Source organism: Montipora capricornis, chromosome 10 (assembly GCF_036669925.1).
Source record: "Montipora capricornis isolate CH-2021 chromosome 10, ASM3666992v2, whole genome shotgun sequence".
Classification (NCBI taxonomy): Eukaryota; Metazoa; Cnidaria; class Anthozoa; order Scleractinia; family Acroporidae; genus Montipora; species Montipora capricornis.
The window spans coordinates 68,930,576-68,956,882 of NC_090892.1; the positions used below are offsets into that span (position 1 = coordinate 68,930,576).

General features: G+C 41.4%; 1 protein-coding gene across 1 annotated transcript in view; it reads right to left on the reverse strand.

The window, feature by feature from the left end:
* Window positions 1–12,578: 12,578 nt before the first annotated feature.
* LOC138022243 (ankyrin-2-like) overlaps window positions 12,579–26,307 on the reverse strand; it is a 53,376-nt gene continuing 39,647 nt past the window's right edge. The window contains exon 7 of the mRNA XM_068869318.1: window positions 12,579–16,321. Coding sequence (XP_068725419.1) covers window positions 16,112–16,321 — 210 coding nt within the window. The 3' untranslated portion in view covers window positions 12,579–16,111. The remainder of the gene's footprint in view (window positions 16,322–26,307) is intronic.

Below are 26,307 nucleotides of genomic sequence, written 5' to 3' on the forward strand. Positions count from 1 at the left end.
AACAACCATACCCTCGTTTTCATTTAAGGCTGGCTTTAGATCACGGATCAACAGAGACTCTTTAATTTTGCAATGCATGTCTGATCGACCAGTTGCTAATATTTCAAAATGATCCCACTTAATTCTATGGTTGGTTAAGAAAATATGATCAGCAATTGCAGACTCGTGACAATATGTAGTTACGGCTTTAAAATCCTCTGTTTTTCTGTCACGTAATCGGCGTTTCGTTCTCCCTATGTAGAAATCATTGCAATCCCAGCAGTTTGCTCTGTACACTACTTTTGACCTGAAGGAAGGAGCTAGTTTATCTTTGTAAGGTAAAAAATATTTGATTCTTCGGGTGTTCTGAAAAACTATTGTGACGTTGAAAATACCATAGAATTTGTTTATACAAGACCTCAGGTGTTTTGTGAGGTGTTTGCTGTGATGACCTAAGAAAGGTAGGACGATAAGAACTTCTTTTTTCTTAACTGTTTGTACAGGATCTTTTGGCTTGTTTTGATGTTTCTCAATGACATCATTCATATGATATTTAACAGTTCCCATAGGGTAGCCATTAAGTAACAAAATCCTCTTTTAAGTCATCTAGGGCAGACTGTAACAATCGGGGTGACGAACAAATTTTAATGCAGCGATAAGCCAAAGTGCGGACAGGGTTTATTTTGTATTTACGCGGAGTAAAAGAATCCCACTTGGTGTAAAGACCGGTGAATGTCTTCATTCGATAGATCGATGTTGAGAAGGAGCTGTCACGATTGCGTTTCATAAAGATATCAAGGAATGGAATTTCATCGTTTTGTTCAAACTCAATTGCGAATTTAATGTTGTTGTGTCTCCCATTTAGGTAACGTAAAAAACTCAAAGCATCATTTTTGTTCTTGAAAAGAGTAAAGGTATCGTCCACGTACCGGAACCAAATACTAGGCTGATTGGTGTTCTTCATCACCCATTTTTCTTCAAAATCACACATGAAAATGTTCGCCAAAACAGGGTTTCACATGCTTGGATACCAGGGCTGTTCATCTTGAGATGGCTGTCGACTGCTCCACCATGCGACGTTTCTTCTCCATCCGTGGCTGAATAATGTCGATTGCTAACGCTTAAAGATGTGGTTTGCGACTGCCAACTAAAACAATTCTGGCGGCATTATCATTGTCCGTAGCGACTTTCACTTTCGTGTTCTCCAACGCCTTGAAGAGGATGCTAACACGTAATATATTGCCTTAAGCTCTCGATACGTAGAACCTTGGCCCTTGTCATCCGCAAGCCACATGCCGCTGACCGAAGAAACGCTAAGATTGGAAGAAAAACCCCCGAATGCGACATCACTTGCATCGGTAAAAATCATGACGGACGAAGTAGGAGGTGGCCTAATTGAATTGCCATTGAAACAGCCAATGTTCAAATACCAAAACTTTAAATCTACCATCAAACTAGATGAAATAGGTAATATAGAATCCCAAGCTGATCTAGAGTCAATGGCATCGTGCATTTGTCTAGTGAGTAATCGAGCAATCGGCCCAACCGCAAGGTAGATAGAATTTACCGATCCCGCAATCTTGGCTAAATTCCGGAACGTTACGAAGCCGTCTTGAATGGCAGAGTCTAATATTGTTTTGAGCTTCGCTACTTTCTTGTCTGGAACTTCGAACTGCATTAAAATCGTGTTAATTACGAAACCTTGCCACTCGCCAATTTGTCTGGGCGACCAGCACGACTTATCTTCATTAACAACAAGCTACAGCAAATCCGCAAGAGCCGAGATCTTTACGCTGAATAATACTCGCTGCTTGAGCGGAACAATTATCGGGGAGACTGCCTAAACCATCATCTAGGTAGACAAAACTGACGTGACCCATCGAACGCCAACGCCTTACAAGAGGCCGAAGCAATTTCGTGAAGCAAAAACAAGCACTGCTAAGCCCAAAAGGAAGCACTTGAAAAGTAAAATATCTGAGAGCACCCGATTGAAATTCCAAGCAAAACCCAAGTAGTTTTGATGGTCCGGATGAATCCTGACATGATGGTAGCCCGACTTGAGGTCCCAGATAAAAAAACAGTCACCCTCATCCAAAACCTCAGACAGAGATCGCAAATCTTTATACTTGAATTTGGGCAAAACTAGACATTGATTAATATGCCTCAAATCTATCACCAAACGAAGCTTTTTGCCTTCGACAACAGAGAGTAGGTTTACGCAAAAAGGCGAGGCGCTGTGCTCTTGAATATGTAACTCTCGACCTCGATAGAGCTTAGAAGAGCCGGTTTTACCTTCGCGAAACGGCGAGCAAAACAATCAAATCTACAAACATTTTAACCATGTGCTTTTTCTTTTTTATTTTCTGACCACAAGGGCCTATGGGGGAATTACACCCGTTTGGGGTCTGGGAGCTAACTATCACACTCTCCCCCCTTAAAAAAAACGGATTCATCAACATTTGAACCTCTGTTTACAACATGCTGATTGTCTCACTTGACTGGCATACCTAGGTCTACATCGGTGGGTTGCGCAGGTCCACAGTGTCCTTTATGCGACTAGTTTCAATATTTTTACCCGGCGGTAACGGTTACTGCCTCTTGGTTTTGAAAGAATAGATCCTTAAGAGCCTAGTGCTCATTTGTTAATATAAAACATGTTCACTTGGTCAAGTCTTTTTTTTTTTAGTGTAAAACAAACATATTAGTCATATCCTTGTACTCCTGGTGCGCACCTGCTCAAGGTGTATTTAAGCACAGAAATAATACATGGGTTGGATGGGTAGTCCATACTGCGGCCAATGACATGACGGTAGATATGGAGGTGTCAACCCGAAGGATACAGGAGCTGGGTATGTTGACCCTGAAACAGAATGTATGTTAGTAGTTACCGCAGGGTAGTACACGGGCTGGCCTAGAACATCGTATGTCAGACGGACAGGGCCTCTCCGAAGCCTTTGTGGACGTCGTTCCTCAGACTCATTGGTTTCCAGGACGCTGGATTGCTCTGACTCATTGGCTGCCTCAAACGTCACATGGACACTCTCGGTTGGTGCATCATCATTAGGTGGCTCTGGGACATCCTCCTGTTCACAGTGATAGTTGTTGCCAATAACTGGAGAGTCTTGGTTGACCCGCAATTCTTCGGAAGGGTGCGCACTATTACCGGGCCGGACACACGGTTGCAGTTGACTTGGTACAAGTGATGGGATACCGGTATCTTCATTGCTGTTGTCTTCGTCTTGGCTAGCCGTGAACGAGTCTTGGGCAAACTGCTTGTCCTTTGGCACATGCATCCGCTTACGTTGTCTGCGACCACTTCGGGAGGTTTGAGAAACTGGTAGATTGGATTCGCCCACAGGTAAGTAAGTACATGGTAGCAGTAAGTTGCGGTGTAGTACTCTGGATGGCTTGGCTCCCGATTCTGGTCGGACTTCGTAGACTGGCATGCCATTGCCCTTTTGCTCCACAACTATGTGCACCTCGTTTTCCCAGTATGACCTCAGTTTTCCTGGTCCGCCTCGCTCACTCAGGTTTCGAACAAGCACTCTGTCTCCAGGCATAAGCACGATGTGTCGTACCTTTTTGTCATACTGTTTCTTTCCCCGCTGAGCATTCCGCTGGGCAGTTTCTGAAGCTATCTTGTAAGCTTCTGACATAGCATTTCGCCACTTTCTAACATATTCTGGGTAGGAACTGAATCCAGTGGGTAGTTTAAGGTTAAACATCAGGTCAACAGGGAGACGCGGGGGTCTGCCAAATAGAAGGAAAAATGGGGCGTAACCTGTCGAGTCATTCTTCGTGCAATTATATGCATGTACCACTTTGTTCAGGTGATCACGCCACCTTGACTTGTGTTTTTCTGGCAGAGTCCGGAGCATTGAAAGTAATGTCCTGTTGAGGCGTTCAACCTGACCATTCCCCTGGGGGTGGTACGGCGTAGTTCTTGAATGACGAGTTCCAAGAAGTTTATCCAGATTGTAAAACAGTTTGTTCTCAAATTCACCACCTTGATCATGGTGGATTGTTTCAGGGACTCCAAAACGCAAGATGAAATCGTTGTATACCCTCTCTGCTGCAGTCTTTGCAGACTTATCTTTGGTTGCGTAAACTTGAGCATACCGGGTGAAGTGATCCATCACTACCAAGATGTACTGATAGCCTCCTGCGCTTGCTTCAACATGGAGGAAATCCAGTGAGACCATTTGAAAGGGCGCTGTGGTGACAATTGGGTTAAGTGGCTCTCGCTGCTTGATCACAGGTGGTTTTTGTTTGATGCATCTGCATACTTTGGTAACAAAGTGTGTGATATCATTTTTCATATGTGGCCAGTAAAATCTTGCTTTTGTCAAATCAAACACTCTTTCAGCACCCAAGTGGCCCATGTCCTCATGGAGTTCTTTAAGAATAATCCTACGAAGTTTCCGGGGTAATACGACCTGTTCGTTTGTGCTTGTTTTACGGTACAATATATTGTCGTTTCCTAGGATCAGTTTGTTCCACTCGAACAGCAGCCGCTGTACGTCCCTGGATTCAGCTTTACTTTCTCTGACTGAAGGTCTCTTCCCTGACTGTATGAAGTGCATAACCCTGCTAATCACTGGATCTAATTCTTGCGCTTGCTTAAGGTCAATTTGCTGGTCTGTTGTAATAATGTTGTCATCGTCTAGGGCTGTAATCGAATCAGTTAAAGCTGTTAGCCACGGAAAGTCACCTCGACTTTGAAACTGCACGGAACAGATAGTTGCCTGTACGACCTCTAAGCTGCTTCTTTCACTGCACGTGGCCATGTAATCTTCAATGTTCAGAGGCATTCGTGACAGCGTGTCAGCATCACTATTGGACTTGCCTGGACGGTATTTCACTTGGAACCTGAAATCTGCTAGTTCGCCAACCCAGCGTAAGCTGGTCGCATTCATCTTTGCGGAAGTCAGTATATATGTCAGCGGATTGTTATCGGTATACACTGTGAATTCGGGTGCATAATATAGATAATCCCGGAATTGGTCCGACACTGCCCATTTCAAGGCCAGAAATTCGAGTTTCCCGGCATGAAGGTTATAGTTCTTCTCTGCGGGTGTAAGAGTGCGGGACGCATATGCGATGACTCTGGTTTTCCCATCCTGTCGCTGATAGAGGACCGCACCAAGGCCATCATTACATGCATCCGTGTGAACAATAAATGGTTTTTCATAATCTGGATAGGCCATAATCGGTGGATTAGTCAGATATCCAATGAGTTCTCTCAATGACTGTTGATGGGTTTTTGTCCACGTAATTGGTGTTGCAGATGGCAACTGGCCATTCCTTTTGTCGGAGGCCCTCCTCACAGTATGCTTGGGTGTCCTTTCAGGCTTTGGTGTGTTTAACAGTCCATACAAGGGCTTGGCGAGACAGGCAAAATTGGGAATATAACGACGATAGTAACTCAGAAATCCAATTAACTGTCTCACTTCCCCGACAGTCCTTGGTTTCTTTTCTGCAAGGGTAGTCACAGCAGTTATTCCGCTGGGATCCACTCTATATCCATCTTTCGAAACAATACGTCCCAGGAAACAAACTTCTCTTCGAAACAGTTTACATTTGGACGGCTTGAGTTTGATACCTTGCTGCCGGAGGCGCTTGAGTACTTTTCGCATGTGTTCCACGTGTTCCTCGAAGGACTGGCTAAAAACGATGACATCATCTAAATAGGGAATGGCTATTTCATCCCTCAATTCGCCAAGGCAATGTTCCATGTATCGTTGAAAATTTGCGGGCGCATTTGTCAACCCGAAGGGTATACGAACCCATTCATATAAACCCCACGGTGTGATGAACGCGGTGTATGGTCGGCTTTTTGGTGCTATGAAGCCCTGATGGTAAGCCTTGCCCTGATCTAGGACGCTAAACCACGAATTACCGCCTAAGCTATCCAGGGTTTCTTGTATTCTTGGAATGGGGTGTCTGTCAGGAACGGTACCACGGTTTAATTCGCGATAGTCCACACACAGTCGAAGAGTGCCATCCTTCTTCCTAACACACACTACTGGCGACGAATAAGATGATCGTGATTTGGTGATGAACCGTTTGTTCATTAGGTCTTCGATGTAGCTCTTCACTTCTTGATAAAGGGGCCGTGGGATTGACACGTAATTCCGCTGAACGGGTGTACTGTCTGACAATTCAATATCCATCTGAAGACCTTCCATGCACCCTATATCATCTTCATTTGTTGCGAATGAGGCGGCTTCTTCTTTCAACATCCGTTGTACTACTTCCTTTTGTTCCGTTGTCAGACTAGTCATGTCAACCTCAGGCACAGCATTATTTGGCTCCTTGCAAAGTCCTTCATCGTCTACTCCAGTAGGGGTACATGAGTCGTCTTTACGACAAGTTTCGGGCCCCTTCTCTTTGGCTAATCGGGCTTCCATGGGTGTAACAGACTTACCTAACTGCAATCTTCCCAGTGGAGTGCGGTTGGGAAGTGTAATGTCATGTTGACTTGTATTATGGACTTCAATATCAATTCGTGACACAGATCCCTTCTTAACGGTCTTTAGCGTTTCATAAATCTGGAGACCGGTTGGCCATTGAGCCATTTCATCAGGTTCGAACAGAACTGGTATCGTTGCTGACACAGGCCCAGTATTTGCCCTGCATGAAACATTAACAATCTGGCCCCTTGGGATGATAATGTCTCTCTTTGAAGTTCGGACAGTGCAAAGGTAATCATCATTTGGGGCTTGAATCAAGTTAATCAAAGTTTCCAGCTGCCTCTCATCACTATCCACGAATCCTTTTTTGAAAGCACTTAAAATGTTGAATCCTGATGTAGACTCTCCTTCTTGAGTAGACATATTTACTAATTCTTCAATGACATTGTAGCCCAATATTGGCATTTCTAGCCGATCAACTGTAATCAGAAACGGAACATGCACGTCTCGCACCTCCTCCGCCGATGAAGGAGGTCGCACCCTCACATCAGCCCATCCAATGAAAGGAATCTTGGTTCCATTAGCTGCGGTTAGGTCAAGTCCTACACTGATCAGTTCTGATATATCCCTCACCACTGTTCCTGGAAGTTTTTCCTCCAGCATGCCTCTTGTCATTATCGAGACCTGGGCACCAGTGTCCCATAAGGCAGTAACTTCATTGTCATCAAGTAAACACTTAACTGTACATTTTCTTCCAACTAGATTGACAACTTTTGCATGCTGTGTGGGTGTCAGGTGGCTGATAAATGCGGTTTCAAGGATTACTTGATTCTCTCTTTGTGACAGCTCCTTAATTGCTTGACAAATCGTCTTATGGGCGGACCACTGTTCTTTCTGGCATCTTTTAGAGCAATACCACACTGCCTGGCACTGGGAACAGCGTTGATAAGGGACTTATGTTTCGGTTTTGGCGCAGCAGTTACATTGGTGGGACACATGTGGGGGCTCGGCTACTTCTGGTCCCGCAGAAGTAGCCGTCTCTCGTTTAGCAATCTCTGTCCTGGTGACTGACCCTGTCGGCAACCAATGGCATAGTGGCTATCGCTCCCACATTTAAAACAGTGGTTACACCGTTCTTCCCCTTTCTCAAAGCAGGACTGGCATTTGGATGGTCGGGGTCTTGCTTCCCGTCGTTCCCAACCCCTTCCATAACTCCAACTGTTTCCTCCCTGTCGGACTGGTTGGGCGTTCGCTTCTGATCTACTCTTAACCTCCGTCTTCAATGCTTCCACCTCAGCCTTGAGTTTTTGAAGTTCTGTTTTTGCCCGGTTTGGTAGGTTAGGATCCTTCTTCACGGTGGGGACTTTACTAGAAGGTACTTCTGGTGACTCTGCCTCTTGACCAATCTGCGTCACATAGGCTGGCTTAGTTTTGGTCTGGCTCTTCAGTTTGCGAAGCCGTTCCTCTTCAGACGAAACGGCAACATTCACCTGGTGAATGAGTTCTTCATCTTCAACCAGTGGGTTGGCCAAGTAAGGCCGAAGTTTGACTCTGATACTCTCATCTTGTAGCCCAGTCTCAACGGTTCTACGAAAGAGTTGCTGAATGTGCGAAGCATCATACTTCAAGGAGTCTTCCCCTTCTTGGCTTGCAAAGAGTATCTTTTGCCTTAAGTCAAGGGCTCTCATTAGGAATGCTTGTGGTGTTTCTTTCCCACTTTGGCAAATAGACGCTAAACTTTGGTACAGTTCCGTAGTGTTCTTAACCCCATAATGGCTACGAAGGATTTTCTTGAGACGCTCAAGAGACAAGGTCGTAAAGGATTCTAGATAACTTCTTAAAACAAGCCCTGGGCTGATGGCGCGAATAACCCCATCCACAATCTCATGCTCCTTGTACTTTTGCTCAACACCTGTATCAATCTGTCTCCGTAATGAGTTGTAATTCAACTTATCCTTTTGATCTGGGTCTCCAATCTGGCCTACTATCTTGAACTGACGTCTAAGTACACTTGTGGACTCAATGAGGGACTGGAAGGGGGACACACCATCACCTGACTGTAAATTAACCTGCTCTTGTTTAACCTGGGTAATACCCTCTTTGACCCCAACCTCCTTGGATATCTGCTCATGCATAAGTTTAAGCGCTTCAATGTCTTTCTTTAGAATAAGTAACTCGCTCTTGTTTTTATCAAGTTCCTCAAGAGGTGGCGGCAAATCAGTTAAAATTTCGGCAATAGGCTGAAGAAAGCCAACTTTGTCCTCATCGGCCAATCCAGTTAATTGCTCTTCAATAACATTTCCAATTTTATTGATAATCGAGAATTTCCCTTTGTCTTTTACCTCGGAGTCACTTATTTTTAATTGTTTTGCCACTAATGTTGTACTTTCGACGGTTGCTTTACAGAGTTCAGTGTGAATTCGTAATTGAAGCTCCTCCGCCATCTTGAATTTCTAATTATCGCGTTTGAATCAACTCAGTCTTCCACAGTAAATCTCGTCGCAATAATCCACTCAAACTTACAGACTTTAGGACTCTTACCTCGAAAATGCCAAAGTCACTCTCAGTTTGCCGCTTTGAGATTAATTCCCAAACAGTTAGCCATCCGAACGGGACGTGTTCTCCATGCTGCAAAGTCCACTCGATGGAAACCAACAAGCTTACTCGATGACATCTGGTGATATTCCCACGTAAAACCAGGAGCTCCTTCGCATCTATCGCCGGAACTGCCTCTCACGGACCACCAATTTTGTAACTCTCGACCTCGATAGAGCTTAGAAGAGCCGGTTTTACCTTCGCGAAACGGCGAGCAAAACAATCAAATCTACAAACATTTTAACCATGTGCTTTTTCGTTTTTATTTTCTGACCACAAGGGCCTATGGGGGAATTACACCCGTTTGGGGTCTGGGAGCTAACTATCACAAATACAGCAGTTAGCTAGTAACTCCAATATTGCTCGCTGCACAAAATGCGGGCGATCGAGTGAAGATTCGTTGTTTACAAGAAAACAAGGCGACGGGTATTGACCAAAAGGTAATCTATCACCTTCCCGAATGATGCTTCAAACACATTTCGGGGCCTGCTAACACGTTTCCCAGAAATATGCTGATTTTTCCAGTCTCCCCGCTACACTCGAACAGGTGGTCTCCGCAACAAATTCGCCTGCCGCATGTTTATTAAATGAAGGAAATAAATTGGAATCCTCATCAACCACGTCAGCTAGTCAATCACGCCCGCCTCATCAACCACGTCAGCTAGTCAATCTCGCCCGCCTCTATCCACGTTTCGTCTACAGGAAGTGCTGAGGTGCCAAAACTCCCCGCACTGTAAATTTTATCGTACAAAAGAAATAAATAAATAAATAAATAAATAAATAAAATAAAATAATAATAAATAACAATAATAAAAATGAAAATAAATATAAACAAAATTAAAATACATTTCCACTCCAAAAGCAGCTGAGAGCATGAAAAAATTAGTCTACTGCACTGAAGTCGTTCGCAGTACAGACCGAAGTGGAACGAATTGAATATGCTAACCGATATATACTAAATGCAAATGACTTGCAAGTAAGTTGACAATGCAAAGGACAATGAATAACATTGCAATCGTAACGTGCAGATAGCAATTATTTGCTTTACTGCGTACCGCAAATAATTTCCCATTAACGGACAATTTTCAGGATTTTCTCATGGCTCCAGGGGTGCTTACCATTTAGCCAAAAAATCCGGAAATTTCGGTTTGAGGTCAAATGGAAAGGCAATTTTCCGGAAAATCTTTTCGGAAATTGTGGACAACCTCCAGAGGTAGTCCTCTTTTTCCGTTCGGAACGGAATTTGCGAAATGCTCTTACCATTTGCGAGAATCCTTCCGTTTCCAGGCCCTTTCTCACAAGATCGAGTAAAATATGCGGGATGGAATGATGTGTTGTAAATGGTAAGCGCCATTCTCATCCGGTTGGTCATTAAATTCGGAAAATCGCTTACCTTTATGCAGAATTAGTAGAGGGGGAAATATCAGGATTATCATTCTGTCTGCCTAACTTGCGCTGGTGGCCAAAATATTCTTTGACAGAAGCGCTCAGTTAAGACAAACTCGATCCCTTCTTGGAAGAGAAACTGTGTAGCCTCAATAACTGAATACACTGTGAGCTGAAAAGCTTCATGAGTTTGCCACGAGATGCCATTAAGAACTTACATATTTCAATATCATCAGAAGCAAAATGTCTTTCACACGTGTATTACATAGTAAACCCTATCCTTAGCAATTAATTCTTTGAAGGATTTGTCCATGACTCTTGTCTTAGTGATCGCACTAAGCCAGTCAGACCTCCATTTCTTGTAGGAATCGTTCTTCGCCGCAGGAAGTTTCCATATGCCCATTCCCTTCGTTCTCCTGCACGATCCACAGCCAACAACTGAACAATTTTCGCCTGGCATGATGACAAATTATCTATTCTTCAATGGTAGCTACTTAAAATTATCTAAACAGGAGATGTTCACGAAAAACTGGATGAATTTGAAGACTATACGCTCTTATCGCAAATCGGACGCCATATTGTTGAAAATCCTGTGCAGGGTCAACACCACGTGACCACGAAAAACTAGAACGATAACATAATTCTTTGAAGTTCGCCGGCTTTCCTAACCAGTCTCCCTCTACTAACTCAGCTTTATGCAACGATCATTCCATCCGGATTATTTGGCTAAATGGTAAGCACACCAGCTCTTTTAATTTTGTAATTTTATTTTGACACTATCTACAAAATACAAATTAAACTTTACATATACATCAAGCGCGTCATTAGTTACTATCAATATTTTACGAAAACCTTCATTTTTATAGGGTCTCGAGGTTGTTTCTAACTATTGTAGGTAGATGTGATACCGGGCGATTAGAACGTAATTATTGAAAGCGTAAAAACTGGGAGATTCTGGTTTATAGCCGAAGAGAATTTCAGTGTCACTAGGATTTATGTTTTCAGAACGCTTCAAATTCCACCAATTGAAGACATCCTTTCAGAAAAGTTGGACGGCAGGGCACTCATAAAACTTATGGAATTTAGTTTCACTACAGTTAGGACAATGTGCGAGCCAGCGAGCCATGGCTGCGCGCCATGCGAGCCAACATCGCGAGCCAGTTATTGAAAGCTAACCGTTTTAAAATGGGTGCTTAGACTTAAATGCGATATTCGCATGGCTCGCTGGCTCGCAGATTGTCCAGCCCCGTTTCACTAACGAAGTTGTATTCTTCACATTGAGGCGAAGTTTTAATCTTCCTTTTCCAAAGGCGTTGATTGGTAGGAACAATATCGTGTATGAGCTTAAACTGGAGACAGTTGAATTAACAACTGCTGGAATATCGGGATGGCTCACGGGCCAAACAGCCCAAACAGTCATGTTGTTTGAAAAACGTATTTGAACTTAAACACAGTTAGATTCTACCTTGGCCAAAAATATGGGCTTCACAGCTTGCGTCACTAAAAGTGTTTTATTTTGTGGGCCATCTTGATCGTATTTTCAATAGTTATTGCACCTGGGCTGAAATTAATCAGTCATGTAATGGCAACGAAATCCCTTACACCCCTCAACGTTCCTGAGATTTAGTCCAGGCTAAAATTTTCTATGAATTTCAGTGTAATGTATTTTTTAATAGAAACGTGATCTAGTTATATTTTGCATTTACTTTTTTCTCAGTGCGTGAGCGGGCGGAATTCATCAAATCCTGCAATCTGATTGGTTCCGGGAGCGGGAGGGATTTTCTAATCCGGCCCGCTCACGGCGGGCGGAATCCTCGCCTTGGTTGCGTGAGTTTGTCTGATGACCTTAACTTTCTATTCTTTTTGATGCCAAATCCGTTTACAAACAAAAGTTACGTTTTATTAGACCAGAGGTATGGAAATAGAATTCCAATTAACATATTTCCCTTTGAAACATTCAGTTTGTAAGTCGCGTTAATACTACATTCGCTATCAAGCGCGGTGCCGGAGTCAACAATTAAAAAAAATGGTTTCAGAGAGGAAGGGCGAAATAGAGGAAAAAATAATTGTTTAGTAATTTAGTTGTATCACGCATTGTGTACATATATCAAGTAGGACGCCGTTAGACATTAGCATTTTTATCTTTGCTGAAGAAGGCAAGAGTAGTAGCCGAAACGTCCGGAACAACATATTTTTAGCCAGTGTCAACTTTTTAATTCCTTTTTACTAAAATTTTTAACATGCCTGTCTACACACCGAATATTTTCAAGTTAATATGTTGATCTAAAACTACCAATTAATTAAGCAAACCCTGTAACCTTACAAAATATCGAAAGCAACTGCAAAACCTACGAGTTGCACATTTCTGGTTGTTGACAAGTTAAGGCAAAAAAAATTGCTAACTATAAGTATTCAAAGTACCTTTAGTAGGTAACAACAACTCTTGCAGAGGTCACGCAATGTAATAAGGAGAGCAGTTTTTAATGATGTCTTACAAGTTTATATTCCTTTTGATTGTCAGTTTTACATTCAATTGTAAATACTCGATCTCCCTAAATTGTTGTGGTCGTAAGGTAAATAGAAGTAATTGAATGCGAACGCTTGCTGATTTAGATAGTAGCCAACAGCCAATCAGAGCAGGCCTTACATTTAGGTTTGGGAGTGGAAACCTCAGTCAGTATTTTTAAACACTCGAAGAGAAATTCTCGTATCTCCGCGCGGCCATGTAATATCCTCTATTTCCGTACCCAAATCAGTAACCAGATCAACCGGACAATCACCATACTCCTCAACAGCATGGAGAAAATACGCTGCCACATTGTTAGGCTGGTTATTCAGTAGAGTGCGTTGCATATGACCACATAATCTTCCTACTCTAACCATCAATACAGCCATGCATGGATCAGTTTATCGTAGCCTTCAAATTTCCATAAGTAATTTGGACCAGGGTTGTGATAAAAGTTGCCCCGTTTTTAATTCCCTACAATCCGGATCCATTTCTCGTAAAAGTTCCTGCACAACTACGCGCGGTATTCTAGTGCCTCTGAGCTGCAGTGTGCATGTGCAATACCTACCTGAATCCATGCAGGGATCCATAACCGTTGACAATAGTATGAATAGATGCCCTCACCTCATCGATGTTGTACTCCGGTCGTTGTCTTCTAAGACCGAAGCTTTTGATTTGTTGTTTCAAGGTGCATAGGCTCATTTGACTCTTATGACTTTTGATTTCCTGAGAAGCAAAGTTATTTCTTTAACACGTAGTTTTTTAACTTGAGATTTTCTGAAGTACAGAAAATTTGGCAAAAAAAGCAATCTAAGAAACGTTTCGTTGCCACTTCCAAATTTTCTGGCTATTTGCAATACGCTTTGTAATATTGTCCAAGAAAGTTCTCACGTAAGACAGAAATAATGTAATTTATTTTATGCTGACCACTACTTCATCGTTGAATAACTCACTGAAAATGGAGCTTTACAACAAATCTTTCGTGAATCAAAAGTGCATGGTAAGTCCATGGAAATTTCTATATGCATGGGTGGATAAAAACTACTTATTATTTCTGTAATTTTACCAAGTCACTGGTAAATCCACGGAAATTTCCATGTATAAGGCTGGACCGAAACCATCTCTATTTGTGTAATTTCACAACGCCAATTTGTAAATCCATGGAAATTTCCATGTATAAGGCTGGCACAAAACATTTATATTCTTGTACTTGTACCATGCCAATTGTAAATCCATGGAAACGTCTGCGTACAAGGCTGGAACAAAACTACTTATTTGTAATCTTACCATGCCAATTGTAAATCCATGGAAATTTCCATGTACAAGGTTAAATTAAAGCTACTTATAATCTTACATTCTTACTACAGGTGCATGTATATCACTAGTAAGTCCATGGAAATTTCTATGTATAGGGCTGGAACAAAATCATTAATATTCTTGTAATCTCACCACACCAATTGTTAATCAATGGAGATTTCCATGTATAAGACTGGAACAAAAGCACTTATATTCTTGTAATTTCACCATGCCATTATTGTAAATGGAACATGGAAATTTCCATGTATAAGGCTGGCACAAAACCACTTATATTCATGTAATTTTACCACGCCAGTTGTAAATCCATGGAAATTTCCATGTACAAGGCTAGATCAAAACTTATTATTTCTGTAATTTTATCAAGTCACTGGTTAATCTATAGAAACTTCCATGTACAAGGCTGGAACAAAGCAATTTATATTTTTGTAATTTTACCATGCCAATTGTAAATCCATGGAAATTTCTATGTACAAGGTTGGATTAAACCTAGACTTATAATCTTACAATCTTACTACAGGTATATCACTAGTAAGTCCATGGAAATTTCCATGTATAGGGCTGGAACAAAATCATTAATATTCTTGTAATTTCACAATGCCAATAGTAAATCCACGGAAATTTCCATGTATAAATAAGACTGGAACAAAACTACTGATATTTTTGTAAATTCACCATGCCATTATAATATAATTGTAAATGGATCGGAACATGGAAAATTACATGAAATTTCCGTGTATAAGGCTGGAAAAAAACCATCTATATATAATCTTGTAATCTTACCACGCCAATAAGCTAGTTTCGAATTGTGCAGCAAAAAAGAACAGAGTCGAGGTTCAGGGGAATAATTTGCATTTTCCTTTGTTTTGAACAATACAATATGCTAATTATTCCCCTGAACCTCGACACTGTTCTTTTGTTGCTGCACAATTCGAAACTAGCCTATTGTAAATCCATGGAAATTTCCATGTACAAGATTGGATTTAACCTACTTATAGTCTTACAATCTTACTACAGGTAAGTCAATAGTAAGTCCATGGAAATTTCCATGTATAGGGCTGGAACAGAATCATTAATATTCTTGTAATCTCACCATGCCATTATTGTAAATGGACAATGGAAATTTCCATATATAAGACTGGAACAAAACCACTTATATTCTTGTAATTTCACCATGCCATTATTGTAAATGAAACATGGAATTTCCAGGTTGGATCAAACCTCCTTATAACCTTGCAATCGTACTACAGGTATATCACTAGTAAATGCATGGAAATTTCCATGTACATGACTAGAATAAAACTATTAATAATCTTGCAATTTTACCATGCCACTGGTAAATACATGGAAATTTCCACGTACATGGCCGCGTCAAAGCTACTTACTATATCTTTGCTTTTACCAAGTTCATGGACATTTTCATGTACCAGGCTGGACCAAAACTTTAAATTGTAATCTTGTAGTTTTATGACGTCACTGGTAAATCCATGTAAATTCTCATTTACAGAACTAGATAAAAAATTACCTGTTATCTTATAATTTTACCATGCCACTTGCAAATCCTTGGAAATATCCATGTACAAGGCTAGATGAAAACATTTACATTCTTGTAATTTTACCATGCCACTGGTAAATCCATGGAATTTTCCATGTACATGTACATGCCTGGATCAAAACTACTCATAATCTCAAAGTCACTAAAACAATAATACTGCAGGCGCGGATCCAGGGGAGGAGAAATGGGTGAATTTTCACCCCCCCTTTTTCTGAGTCCCCCCTTCTTGCACAGACCTCAAACACCTCGTCCAGGCTTTGGTTCAATACATGATTACAAAAATTCACCCCCCATTTCAAAATCCTGGTTCCGCGCCTATACCGAATAAGGCTTTCTTCGTTATCCTCGTCTTCTTCTCCCAAATCAAGGTCGCCATCCGACATATTTTTGAGTGACTGAAAAACGGCCACATGTGTAGGGGTAACACTTCTGCCGTGATGATTTTTCACGGTCCGGTGCAGTTTTCGTTTGTGCTGTGAGGTTTTTGTTTGCGCCTTGAGGACTTTTCTCGTGCTGTGGGGATTTTCGTTTGAGCAGGGAGGTTTTGTTTTTGCCGTGACATCTACGTCCGTTCTTAAATTGCGGGAATAAAACAAATTAAGTTTTGAGATTCATTCATTCATTTTTATAATGAACTATTCACACAATATAGAAAAAGAAAAAATAATAAGAAGAATATTACAGTAAAAGTACTTGGAAATATGACATATAATGGATTAGTGCCAAATGTGCGGAGGTCATCGCAGTTTTGAACACTACTGTAGCAGTAATGAAAAGCCTGAAAAATTCAAGGTTGAACGGAATTCAAACCCATGACCATTGCGATACCGGTGCTGTGCTCTACCAATGAATGATTGCCAGTAATCGGAGATCTACGTTATGCGCAAATGATTCTGGGATCGCCAAAGGGCAAACATTGCAGGTCTCTAAAGAGAAATGTACGACAAAAAGATTGGTTTTCGTCAAAAGCGGTGATATCCGACAAAGAATAATGCATTTTGCCGTGAATTTGTGAGCCATGGAGGTAGCTAATGTTTGTGATTGAAAAAAGTAAGTTTTCGTAATGGTAATGGTAATGAATTTATATAGCGCATTTTCTATTGGCATATTCAAATGCGCTTTACCAGCAAGTAATCTATGAGTGAGATCGGACATCAGCATATACAGGCGCCGCTAGCAGCCGCAATCAGTCCATTAGCGATCTCACCAGCACATGAATGAACGAAATGAGGCCTGACCACAACACCGGGAGCTCCATGCCCTACTCTTTACGAATAGTGAGTTGGGTCTTTTACGTCCCACTGAGTTGTGAACAGTGAAGGGTTATGAGACGGGGCCTACGGTTTATTGTCCTTATCCGAGAAGACTTAAAAGTCTTAACCATTTCCGGATGTAATTACAAAGGCAGCACTTTCTTCTCAGTTATTTTAAGACCCTGAGTGTTGGTACGGCCGGAGTCGAACTCACGACCTCCCTTAACCAACTGAGCCACCGGTGCGCGGTGCAATTAAAAAAATGTATTGTCTCGAAATAGTATAGACTTAGGTATAAGTTTGAGGAGATTGACTCAATAAAGCCTTTCCAGTTGTCATTACGTGTGCTGAATCCGTGTGCAGAGCTATAAATCCTGATTACAATAAGTACTAAGGTATGTTCTGCTGGTGCATAACTATAATAACACATCAAACAAATGGACATTCACATCTCCTCTTTGTCACCATAGAAGACGAAAAATTAGTGTCCATGATGGGTTTAAAAGTGAACCATTTTTTTAAAGTTGAAAATGTACAAGCAGGTCTCTTGAGCAACGTTGCACAACTAAAGTTGTCCACAGTTTCTCTTTCTGAACTCGATGGAAGAGTAAAGTAGCGGTTTCAAAACCTGGGTATAAGCTGCCATGTCAATGTTCTAACTCGCTATAACTAAAAGAGACAAAGTCGACACGCGTAATTACAATTTAAAAAGCTTGAGTCAATCCCCCTTAAATTTGTACTTACGTTTGTACTTCTGGTCAATCCTGGTCAAAAGTTGTTGGGAAATTTGCGCGCATCACTTCACCTCACACCTAATTCGATTCTTCTAACTATTGGCTGTATTATTTGGGAAAGAGCATGCTCTTGTGGGCCCCCTCCCTCATATAGAAAGTTGGAAGAAAAGTCCCCATTTTGTTTGGTGCAAAATCCAACATTGATGAGGTGGAGGGGGGCTATCTGAAAAGTGACGCTACCTTCCCAACACTTTTGTCCACGATTGTAGATTTCACAGTCAACCTTACTCCAGTCGGAAAGAGTGTTAATCGATAGATTTTATCGCGGTAATCACACAAAAACTTACAATTTTCACGCACAAACATTAGTCACCTCCGTGTTTAAAAGAATCACGGCGAAAATGTGTTATTCTTTGTCCAACACTGCTGCTTTTGACAAACTTTCTGTCTTACATCTTACATTGTTTGCCTCCTGGAGCTCCCAGAATACTTTGCGCATAGCCTAGGTTTCCGATTACTGGCAAATCATTCATTGAGCTATCAAGCCAACTAGGTGCAGGTCAGTTTTTGTGAGTACGTAACTGAACACGTGGATGATATGTATGTTATTGACACGTTGTTCCTTCACCAGTTGGCTTCAGATAGAAAAGACTATGGCGCTCACATGCTTCGAGAAAAAAGCCTCTAATACCAGCTTGAATATAGCCTTGACAAAATGTGTTTCCGCAGCAGATCATCAAGGGGAGCCTCTATGTCCCATACTTGGGCTGAGATCGAGTGAACCCTTTCCCGACAAGATTTATTTATAGAACGCCTCAATTCTAATTTTGTTTTCTTTTTTTTTTTAATTTTAAAAAACTTCAAAATATTAAATTATTTTTAAAAAGTTTTAAATTTTTAAAAAAAATTAAAAAACTAAACTAATGAGCAGCACTCCGCGAACTGTATCTCTAAAACTTGTTTATTCTCCGGCGCGTTTCGTGTAGCTAGCATAGACTTCTTCAGGGGGTTCTACAATAATACATTAAATGTCTGTATTTATTTATATCTGATGGCAAAAATGACGGCCACCAACCACAATTAATTAAGGTTTGACCGGATTTGGAAAGGGAACGGGCGCAGCTGTGAAATATTAGGGCAGGGCGTGAGAAACAATGTTTTGGGGCCATGGCTTTATCTAAAGCAGTGGCCCCAAAAAACGTACTTACAAATATTAGCTAATGTTACAGTAGTCTTGTAACAAACGGTGCAATCTAATTCTGGCATAATTATCTCTTTTGATTACATTCTTAATACGTGCGTGACTGCAATTAGAGGTAGTCTTAAAGACAAAATCCCGCCGTGACTTAGGCGAAACAGTGGCAGCAAAAATCTAAATGGATACCCTCTTACACGTAGCCGCTTCCAGAACTCCTCCCTAGTCTTAGAGAAAAACTGGTGGGAAGAACTGTTTCTAGCATACCTCATTAATTCACCTTTATTTAATAAAGGCTTTCTTATTGCTAGAAAGGTGAAACGAGTCGAAGGGTATGTACAGGTATTTGTTAAGGGGCTTCGGAAAAGTAGAAAATTGCAGTACATCCGACGCATCTCTAAAGAGAAATAGGTCCAACGCTGACACAATAAGTAAGCTTAATACAATCATTTTTGTTACTGAGAGCACTAAGGAATTCTAACAGGGTATCCTTGAGTCCACACCAGATTGCAAAAATGTGATCGATGAAACGCTTGTATAAAGTGAAATATTGCGAATAGTGCTCGACAATATCCTTCTCGTTATGGTACATAAGGGTGCGTTCGATTGACCGTATTCCGGAATAAGAATACGCGGAGTGATGATTTAAAACGGTACGTCTGGCGTTTTGAAGCAACAAGGATAATAAAGAACTCTTTATGAAAAATATCCGGACTAGGGGAGAGCAGGGCTGGCCCAGTGGCGAGAGCCAGGATCGATTCCCGGATTCTACGCCATATGTGGGTTGACTTTATTGGTTCTCTGCTCTGCTCCGAGAGGTTTTTCCCCTGGGTACGCCAGTTCTCCCCTCTCCTCAAAAACCCACATTTGCAGGCGTAGCTCAGTTGGCTAGTGCGCGGCTTTCGAAGCAAGGGGTCCCCACTTCAATCCTAAGTGACTTCAACGTCTGTTTCGACTTTCCTCTGATAGTGGGGTCTCAGGAGCCCCTACTTCGCGAAGAAGCAGGCCAAGGGCTATAAGCGCCTTCTTTGTGTCAACACTGGGAAAAAGCAATGCAACATCCAGTGTGACAAGGAAACAATCCTTATTGGGCAAAACAAAATTATCCAGCAATTGAATCAGCTCACAGTTGGCATACGTATTTTAGGCTTAGTAAGCTCGTCAAGAAAAATACTTAATCTTATAGGCCTAGTGATAAATGAATGGATAGCAGCAATAGGCCTCCCTGCAGTAGGGATCTATGGATCTTAGGGATAACGTAATGCACCTGTCACTGTAAACCCCCCCTTCCCCCCTACCCCGGAGAAACATGGGGCATTAGCCACAAAGCGAAACCAAGAATAATGTCCTACACACAAGGGACATATTTTTGGGTCTAATCCCTACAAAAATGAGGATAATCCCCCACATTAAGGGGACAAAAAAACTCCTTGTCTGAACCCGCAGTATTACTTTCAGAAGTGTGATTGACATTTATTTTTGAATACTTCAACGTTTGGTCAACACATTTTCACATGGAACAAGTGCCAAATTTTCTAGCTTCATTCAGGACACATCACCATAAAAGGAGACAAAGCAGTCCATTATGTCTTCAACTATTCCGGCAGGAAATGCACACTACAAATGACTTAACGACTCTACAGATTTCATCAATTTCATTGAAGGGACGAAGATAGGAAAACGAACTTTCCTTGTATCAATGGACGTCGCACGTCTATATACAAATATACCACAGGAAGAGGGAATCACTACAGTATGCAAAGCATACGAAAACGTTCGCAAAAGTAGCCCTCCAATCCCCCAAACTATATCAAAGAAATGATAAGACTCATACTCAAAGAGAATTATTCCCAGTTCAACGGAAAGAACTATCTACAAATTCACGGCACCGCTATTGGTAATAAAATGGCCGTTGCCTTTGCAAATATCTTTATGGCCGATCTTGAGACACAGATTCTTAGCAAAAGCATCACGAAGCCAATGATTTGGAAACGATACATTGACGACATTTTTTCGTTGCGGGACGTCAGCAAACCGGATGTAGACAAGTTCATAACACAAACAACCTCACACCACCCTACCATCAAATTTACGGCTGAGATCTTAAACACTTAAGCCACATTTCTAGACACTGTTGTATACAAAGGCAAACGCTTTCAAAATCAATCCATTATGGATATAAAAACACACTTCACATATTTTTTCTCAAAAAATTGGCACTTGATAAAAAACCAGCCTTCTCTACGGCAAATGCTCAAAGAGCCACCACTCATATCTTTTCAAAGGGGAAAATCCCTAAAAGACATGCTCGTAAGAACAAAGCTTTAAAGAGGTCAAAGGCCGAAAATACGCTACAAAAGTCTCAAACGTTCAGGAGTTGTGTAGGCCTGTCAATCCTTGCTACTTCCTACTGTGCATATTCTGACTCCTTTCCAACCGGGTTGTTAATGTGTCGTTACTCCTTCTTGGACAAGGCAAAGGACTAAAATTTACTAATCCCCCACCCCATAGGGAAAAGAAAAGGCCAAAATGTACTAATGCCCCACCTCTCTGGGAAGGCAACGCAAAAAATGAATTAATCCCCCACCCCCTTGGGCAAGACAAAGAGTCAAAGACCCCACAAAGCCCCACCCATGCTCCATGTTTCCCCGAGGTGGGGGTTTACAGTGACAGGTGAACAAAACTTAGCCGAATAGACATGAATGATCGAAACTACGCAAAAAGCGAGCTACGTTAGAGGAGATACATGACAACACATACTTAATTGACCGTTCCCCATAGGAGCTTTTCAGGGCCAATGAAACACAATTAACGAAACGACGGAACACAACAACAACTGTTAAAAAACCCAAATAGCCGGAGGAAAACCAGTTAGCTATTTACAAGTGCAGCTGGGAAGTTGAACCAGGGACTACCATGAACACATTCAACGAGTGGTCAGAGCGGGTCTTGAACCCGGAATCTCCGGATGTGAGGCAACCTCCCCAACCACTGGACCACACTGCCTCCTGTTGTAAATAGACATAAGCTTTTCATGAGTGTTTAAAACCTTAAGACGATTAGCGTGCCAGTCCTGTTGCGCGACTTTACGATACGACAGCTCATAATGTAAATGCTTTAGTGTCTCAGCTTGAACCCAATCCATGGAAAGAAGAGATGTCCCGAGATTTTTGTCGGTAGGCAAAAATCTTATGTGAGGATTAGAATCCAGCTCGCTAAGTACGTCTCGTTCTTGCATTGTGAGGTTGCTCCACCAACATGGTTTGTCAGTCACAATGCTATTTTGTAGTTCTTTGCGTAATGTAAAGAGTTTGTCTCCAAGATCTGGATTTTCTCGTGGTGGATTCCAGCGTGCTGGGACGTATAATCTAGGGTTGAAATCTTTGTCTTCTAGACAGTTGACAAACTTATCTTGAAGGCGAACTCTTCGACAGAAATCTTGAATTTGTGGGTCGAACTGAGCTTCACTTGGAGGTTGAAGCAAAGGTCTAAACTTTAGGCTCAGGCCCAGAACCCTAGATTGCCGCTAAGTAAGCTTGAGAGAAGTAAAATGAATTTCCGAATTCCGTGGAAGCAAGTCGTAAAGGGGTCCTTTAGCCATCTTGGACAACCATTTTACGTGCACAGAACACTTGTCTATCTTATTCTGAATCTTTTCCTCGGCCGTTTTATGACGCAGCTTGGGGTCGGTTCAAGGCCTTCCTTCTGGCAGAGCCCTGACCTTTGGCGGTGCTGAGCTTCATGTTTGAAGTTTCATAGCTCCCATGCAAGATAAAAGCTACTTTATGTTTCAACGGTACGTTGCAAGTTGGAAGTTGGGGTCCCTGTCTGCTCTGCCTTTCAAGAGAAGAACTTGATAAAAATTGAAGGAGTTCAGCGTAGGGCCACTAGGTTCATCGTATGTTCTGACATGAACTACAACGGCAGACTTGTCTCCTGTAGTCTCTTCCCTCTTTCCTTGAGGTGAGAAATGTTAGATATTACTTTTCTGTTCAAATGCAGACGGGGATTTCACGTGCTTGATCCTTCCGACTTTGCCAATGAGCTCCATCCGATGAGGCTCACAAGGCGGTCTGACAAGGGGCCTATATACACTTTACCTTTGTGCAAAACTGAGACCTTTGCCAATTCATTTTTTTAACCGCGTTGTGCCTTCATGGAATGCATTAGCAGTCGAGCTGCGCTTATGTACTTCTTTGAGTAGTTTCAAGCGGCTGTTTAAAAAGCATTATACCACTATTTTTGATAAACAATTTACACATCGAACACTTGCTCATGGGTCACAAAATGCCGCTGCCCAGACTGTAGACTTAATTTTGCTTCTTTATTTTGATTATAATTATTTACATTGATTCTCCAGGAATTTTAGTGTTTTTACGATCGATTGTCATTAATCTTTCGCTGAGAATTCAAAATTCAGAGTTTTATACAAAAACTATGTTATTTTTTTTTTCATCTTCACCTGTCTTTTGGCTTGCCTTTTACTGTTGCCGTGTAGCATGAAAATTTTGCGGGACTTTTATTTTGCGGATTGGCGGGGAACAAATTTTTGCGGTATGAATGCGAACTGAAAGTTCCGATGGGAAATCATTTTTGCGGTGTTCTTTTCAAGAAGCAAGACTATTTTTAACTTCAATTAGTTTTTGGTAAATTACCCTTCAATCATCGAGAACGTGGAAAAAATGTGGCATCGTGAAGGCCTTATAAAATGGTTAACTTGACCTTTTGATTGACTGATTTGAGTTCGTTTCTTATGCCTCAGAGACTGGAAAAGTATTGTATTAACCTATTATCGTTTCGTTTTGTTTGTAGCAAGCTCCAATTGCCTTTTCTCAATGCAAATATCAAAATAGCCGATCTTTTTTACCCTACTGTATGTGGATTAAAAGCCATTTTTAGTTATATTGACGGGAGTAGGTTTTTACGGTTTTTAATTTTGCTGGTGTTTTTTTCTGCGGGAACTCATTTTTGCGGATCAAGTGCATCCGTAAAATCCACAAACATGAAACCCGCGAAATAAAAGTGCTTCACCGTAAAAAACGACCTTTATCGAGGCGATTTGTCATAATTTTAAAAAACGTCGGTCCGACTTTTTTCAAGATTGTCCAAATGTAATCCGTTTCAATCTTGTACATTTATGTCCATCCATGCTTCTCTTTCCTTTTGCAGTGTTTTTTTTTTCATTTTGTTCAACAGTTTTAAGTGGTTATTGCAATTTTTCATTCTACTTCTTAGGCATTTTAGGAAAAAAAGAAGCAACTTATTAAGTTTCTAGTCGTTCTAGCGCTGGAGCAGTAATTGGGGGCACTGTAAACTGAAACAAACTCAACCCAAATATGACGCCGAGTCTGGGAATCGAATTCGAGCCACATTGGTGGGAGGCGAGTGCTCTCATCACTGCGCCATTCCTGCACCCCAAATCATGGAATTATATCATTTTGAGTGACATACTCCCTTTAGAGAAGAAACGAGCGAGTTTCACTCAAGAGCGTGTTTTGTTATCTTCGAACTGAATTTATTACCAAAGCTTAAAAACAAAAAAAACCTCAAAACGGGACACGACATTACAAAATAATTTAACGTGTGAACGCGTCAGCCAAAGGGCCATTGCTGGCATTACGTCTGGGTGACCCCTCAAATGGTTTACATCAACCCCCCCCCCCCCCCCTCACCCCCACTTAAAAAAGAAGTACTGGAACGCTGCACCTCAATACCCCCCAACTCAGTGCCTTCTGTTTTTGTGTAACACGTATCACAGGTAACCCAGTTTACGCTCACGGAGCGTCCAGTTTTCTCTTCAAATGTGATGGCGGCCTCGACGAGCCTGTTCGCTTTGGTTTCCGAAAGTTCATTTTTCAGGAGTTCGCCTTCCATCGGGCAATCGTGCCATCAATATTTGCAGAAGCGACGCGGATTTCCTTCTGATGATCTTTAACTTCGGAGCGGAGATTTTCAATTGTAGCTTCCAGCAATTTCACTTCAGCGTTTCGGACTCCTTGGGGTCCACCTGTCGTCTGACCTCAAGTGGTCGACTCATGTAGAGGCAGTGTGCGCTAAAGCAAGTAAGCGTCTGTTTGCTTTACGATCATCTATTGTAAACTTGAGTTTTTCAATTTCAATTTTTACTATTGTAAATTGCCAATCAAGTATTTTAATAAACATTATCATTATCAAACATTATCATTATTATTACAATGTCGTCAAATTTCTCTTGAAGTTCCTCTACGTTTAGACCTTTAGCTTGTATTATTGTATTATGGGATGGTGCCGTGACCTGCGTGGTTCTCTAGCAGTTTAATTCTGCCAGGGAGACTGGAATAGCCTTTTTAGGGATCAACTCGCATACGAACTGCCTTTCTTTGAACAGTTTAGATGGTGGAGTCAAGGTTGGAAGAACTACGTACTGGATTTGGCTCTGGGTCCAACGAGTGTGAAGAACGACGCCGTCTAAGACCTGAGCGACTATTACCAGTTTCGTTCGCCATGTGGCCTCTTCTAGTGTTTACTTAGACAATTTTATAAAACTAAACTAGTGAGCAGCACTCTGCGAACTGTATCTGTAAAACTTGTTTATTCTGCTACGCGTTTCGTGTAGCTAGCATAGACTTCTTCAGGGAGTTTTACAATAATACATTAAACGCCTGTAGTTAAGCCATATCTGATGGCAAAAATGACAGCCACCAACATTAATGAAGGTTTAACCGGATTTTCGGAAGGGAACAGGCGCAGCTGTGAAATATTAGGGCAAGGCGTGAAAAACAATGTTTTATTGCCAAGGTAAAACTCCCTGAAGAGGTCTACGTTAGCTAGACGAAACTGCCACTGTTATTGTTGTAAACGCCAATCAGAACAGAGCTATCTCAGCGTCAAGGGAAATATGGTACTTTTTGCGGGAAAAAAATAGTTCCTTAAAAATAAATTTGCTCGGGCTAGGGTTGACTCAAGGAATAAGCATGGAGAATCAAATGGTGACGAGTGAAAATAAGGAATAAATTCAAGCGCGTTTTATCTGAAATCAAATAAGTTCCGGAGTCTTTAGGCGAGGCAAATTATTTGATTTTTCAACGTCAAAAGGTTAAGATAGTTGAAAATTTGGTCGATCTCACCACAGGAAACTCAAGTCGAGAAAAAGTACTTTTTTCCCGTAACTCTGGAAGTGTTTAATATAATTTAATCAAACTTTCAACATTTGTCTTGTTTAATGTTTGGTTGGTGTATATTTCCATGGTAACAATAAATGTCGTCACAGGGTTATAGAAAAGTACCAAGTGGCTGCCATCTTGGAGCTGCCATCTTGGATTTCTTAAAATGTCCGTTTTTGGTACCAACTGCTAATCATTGTTCAAATAAATGAGAATTTATTGAAAATTTTATGAG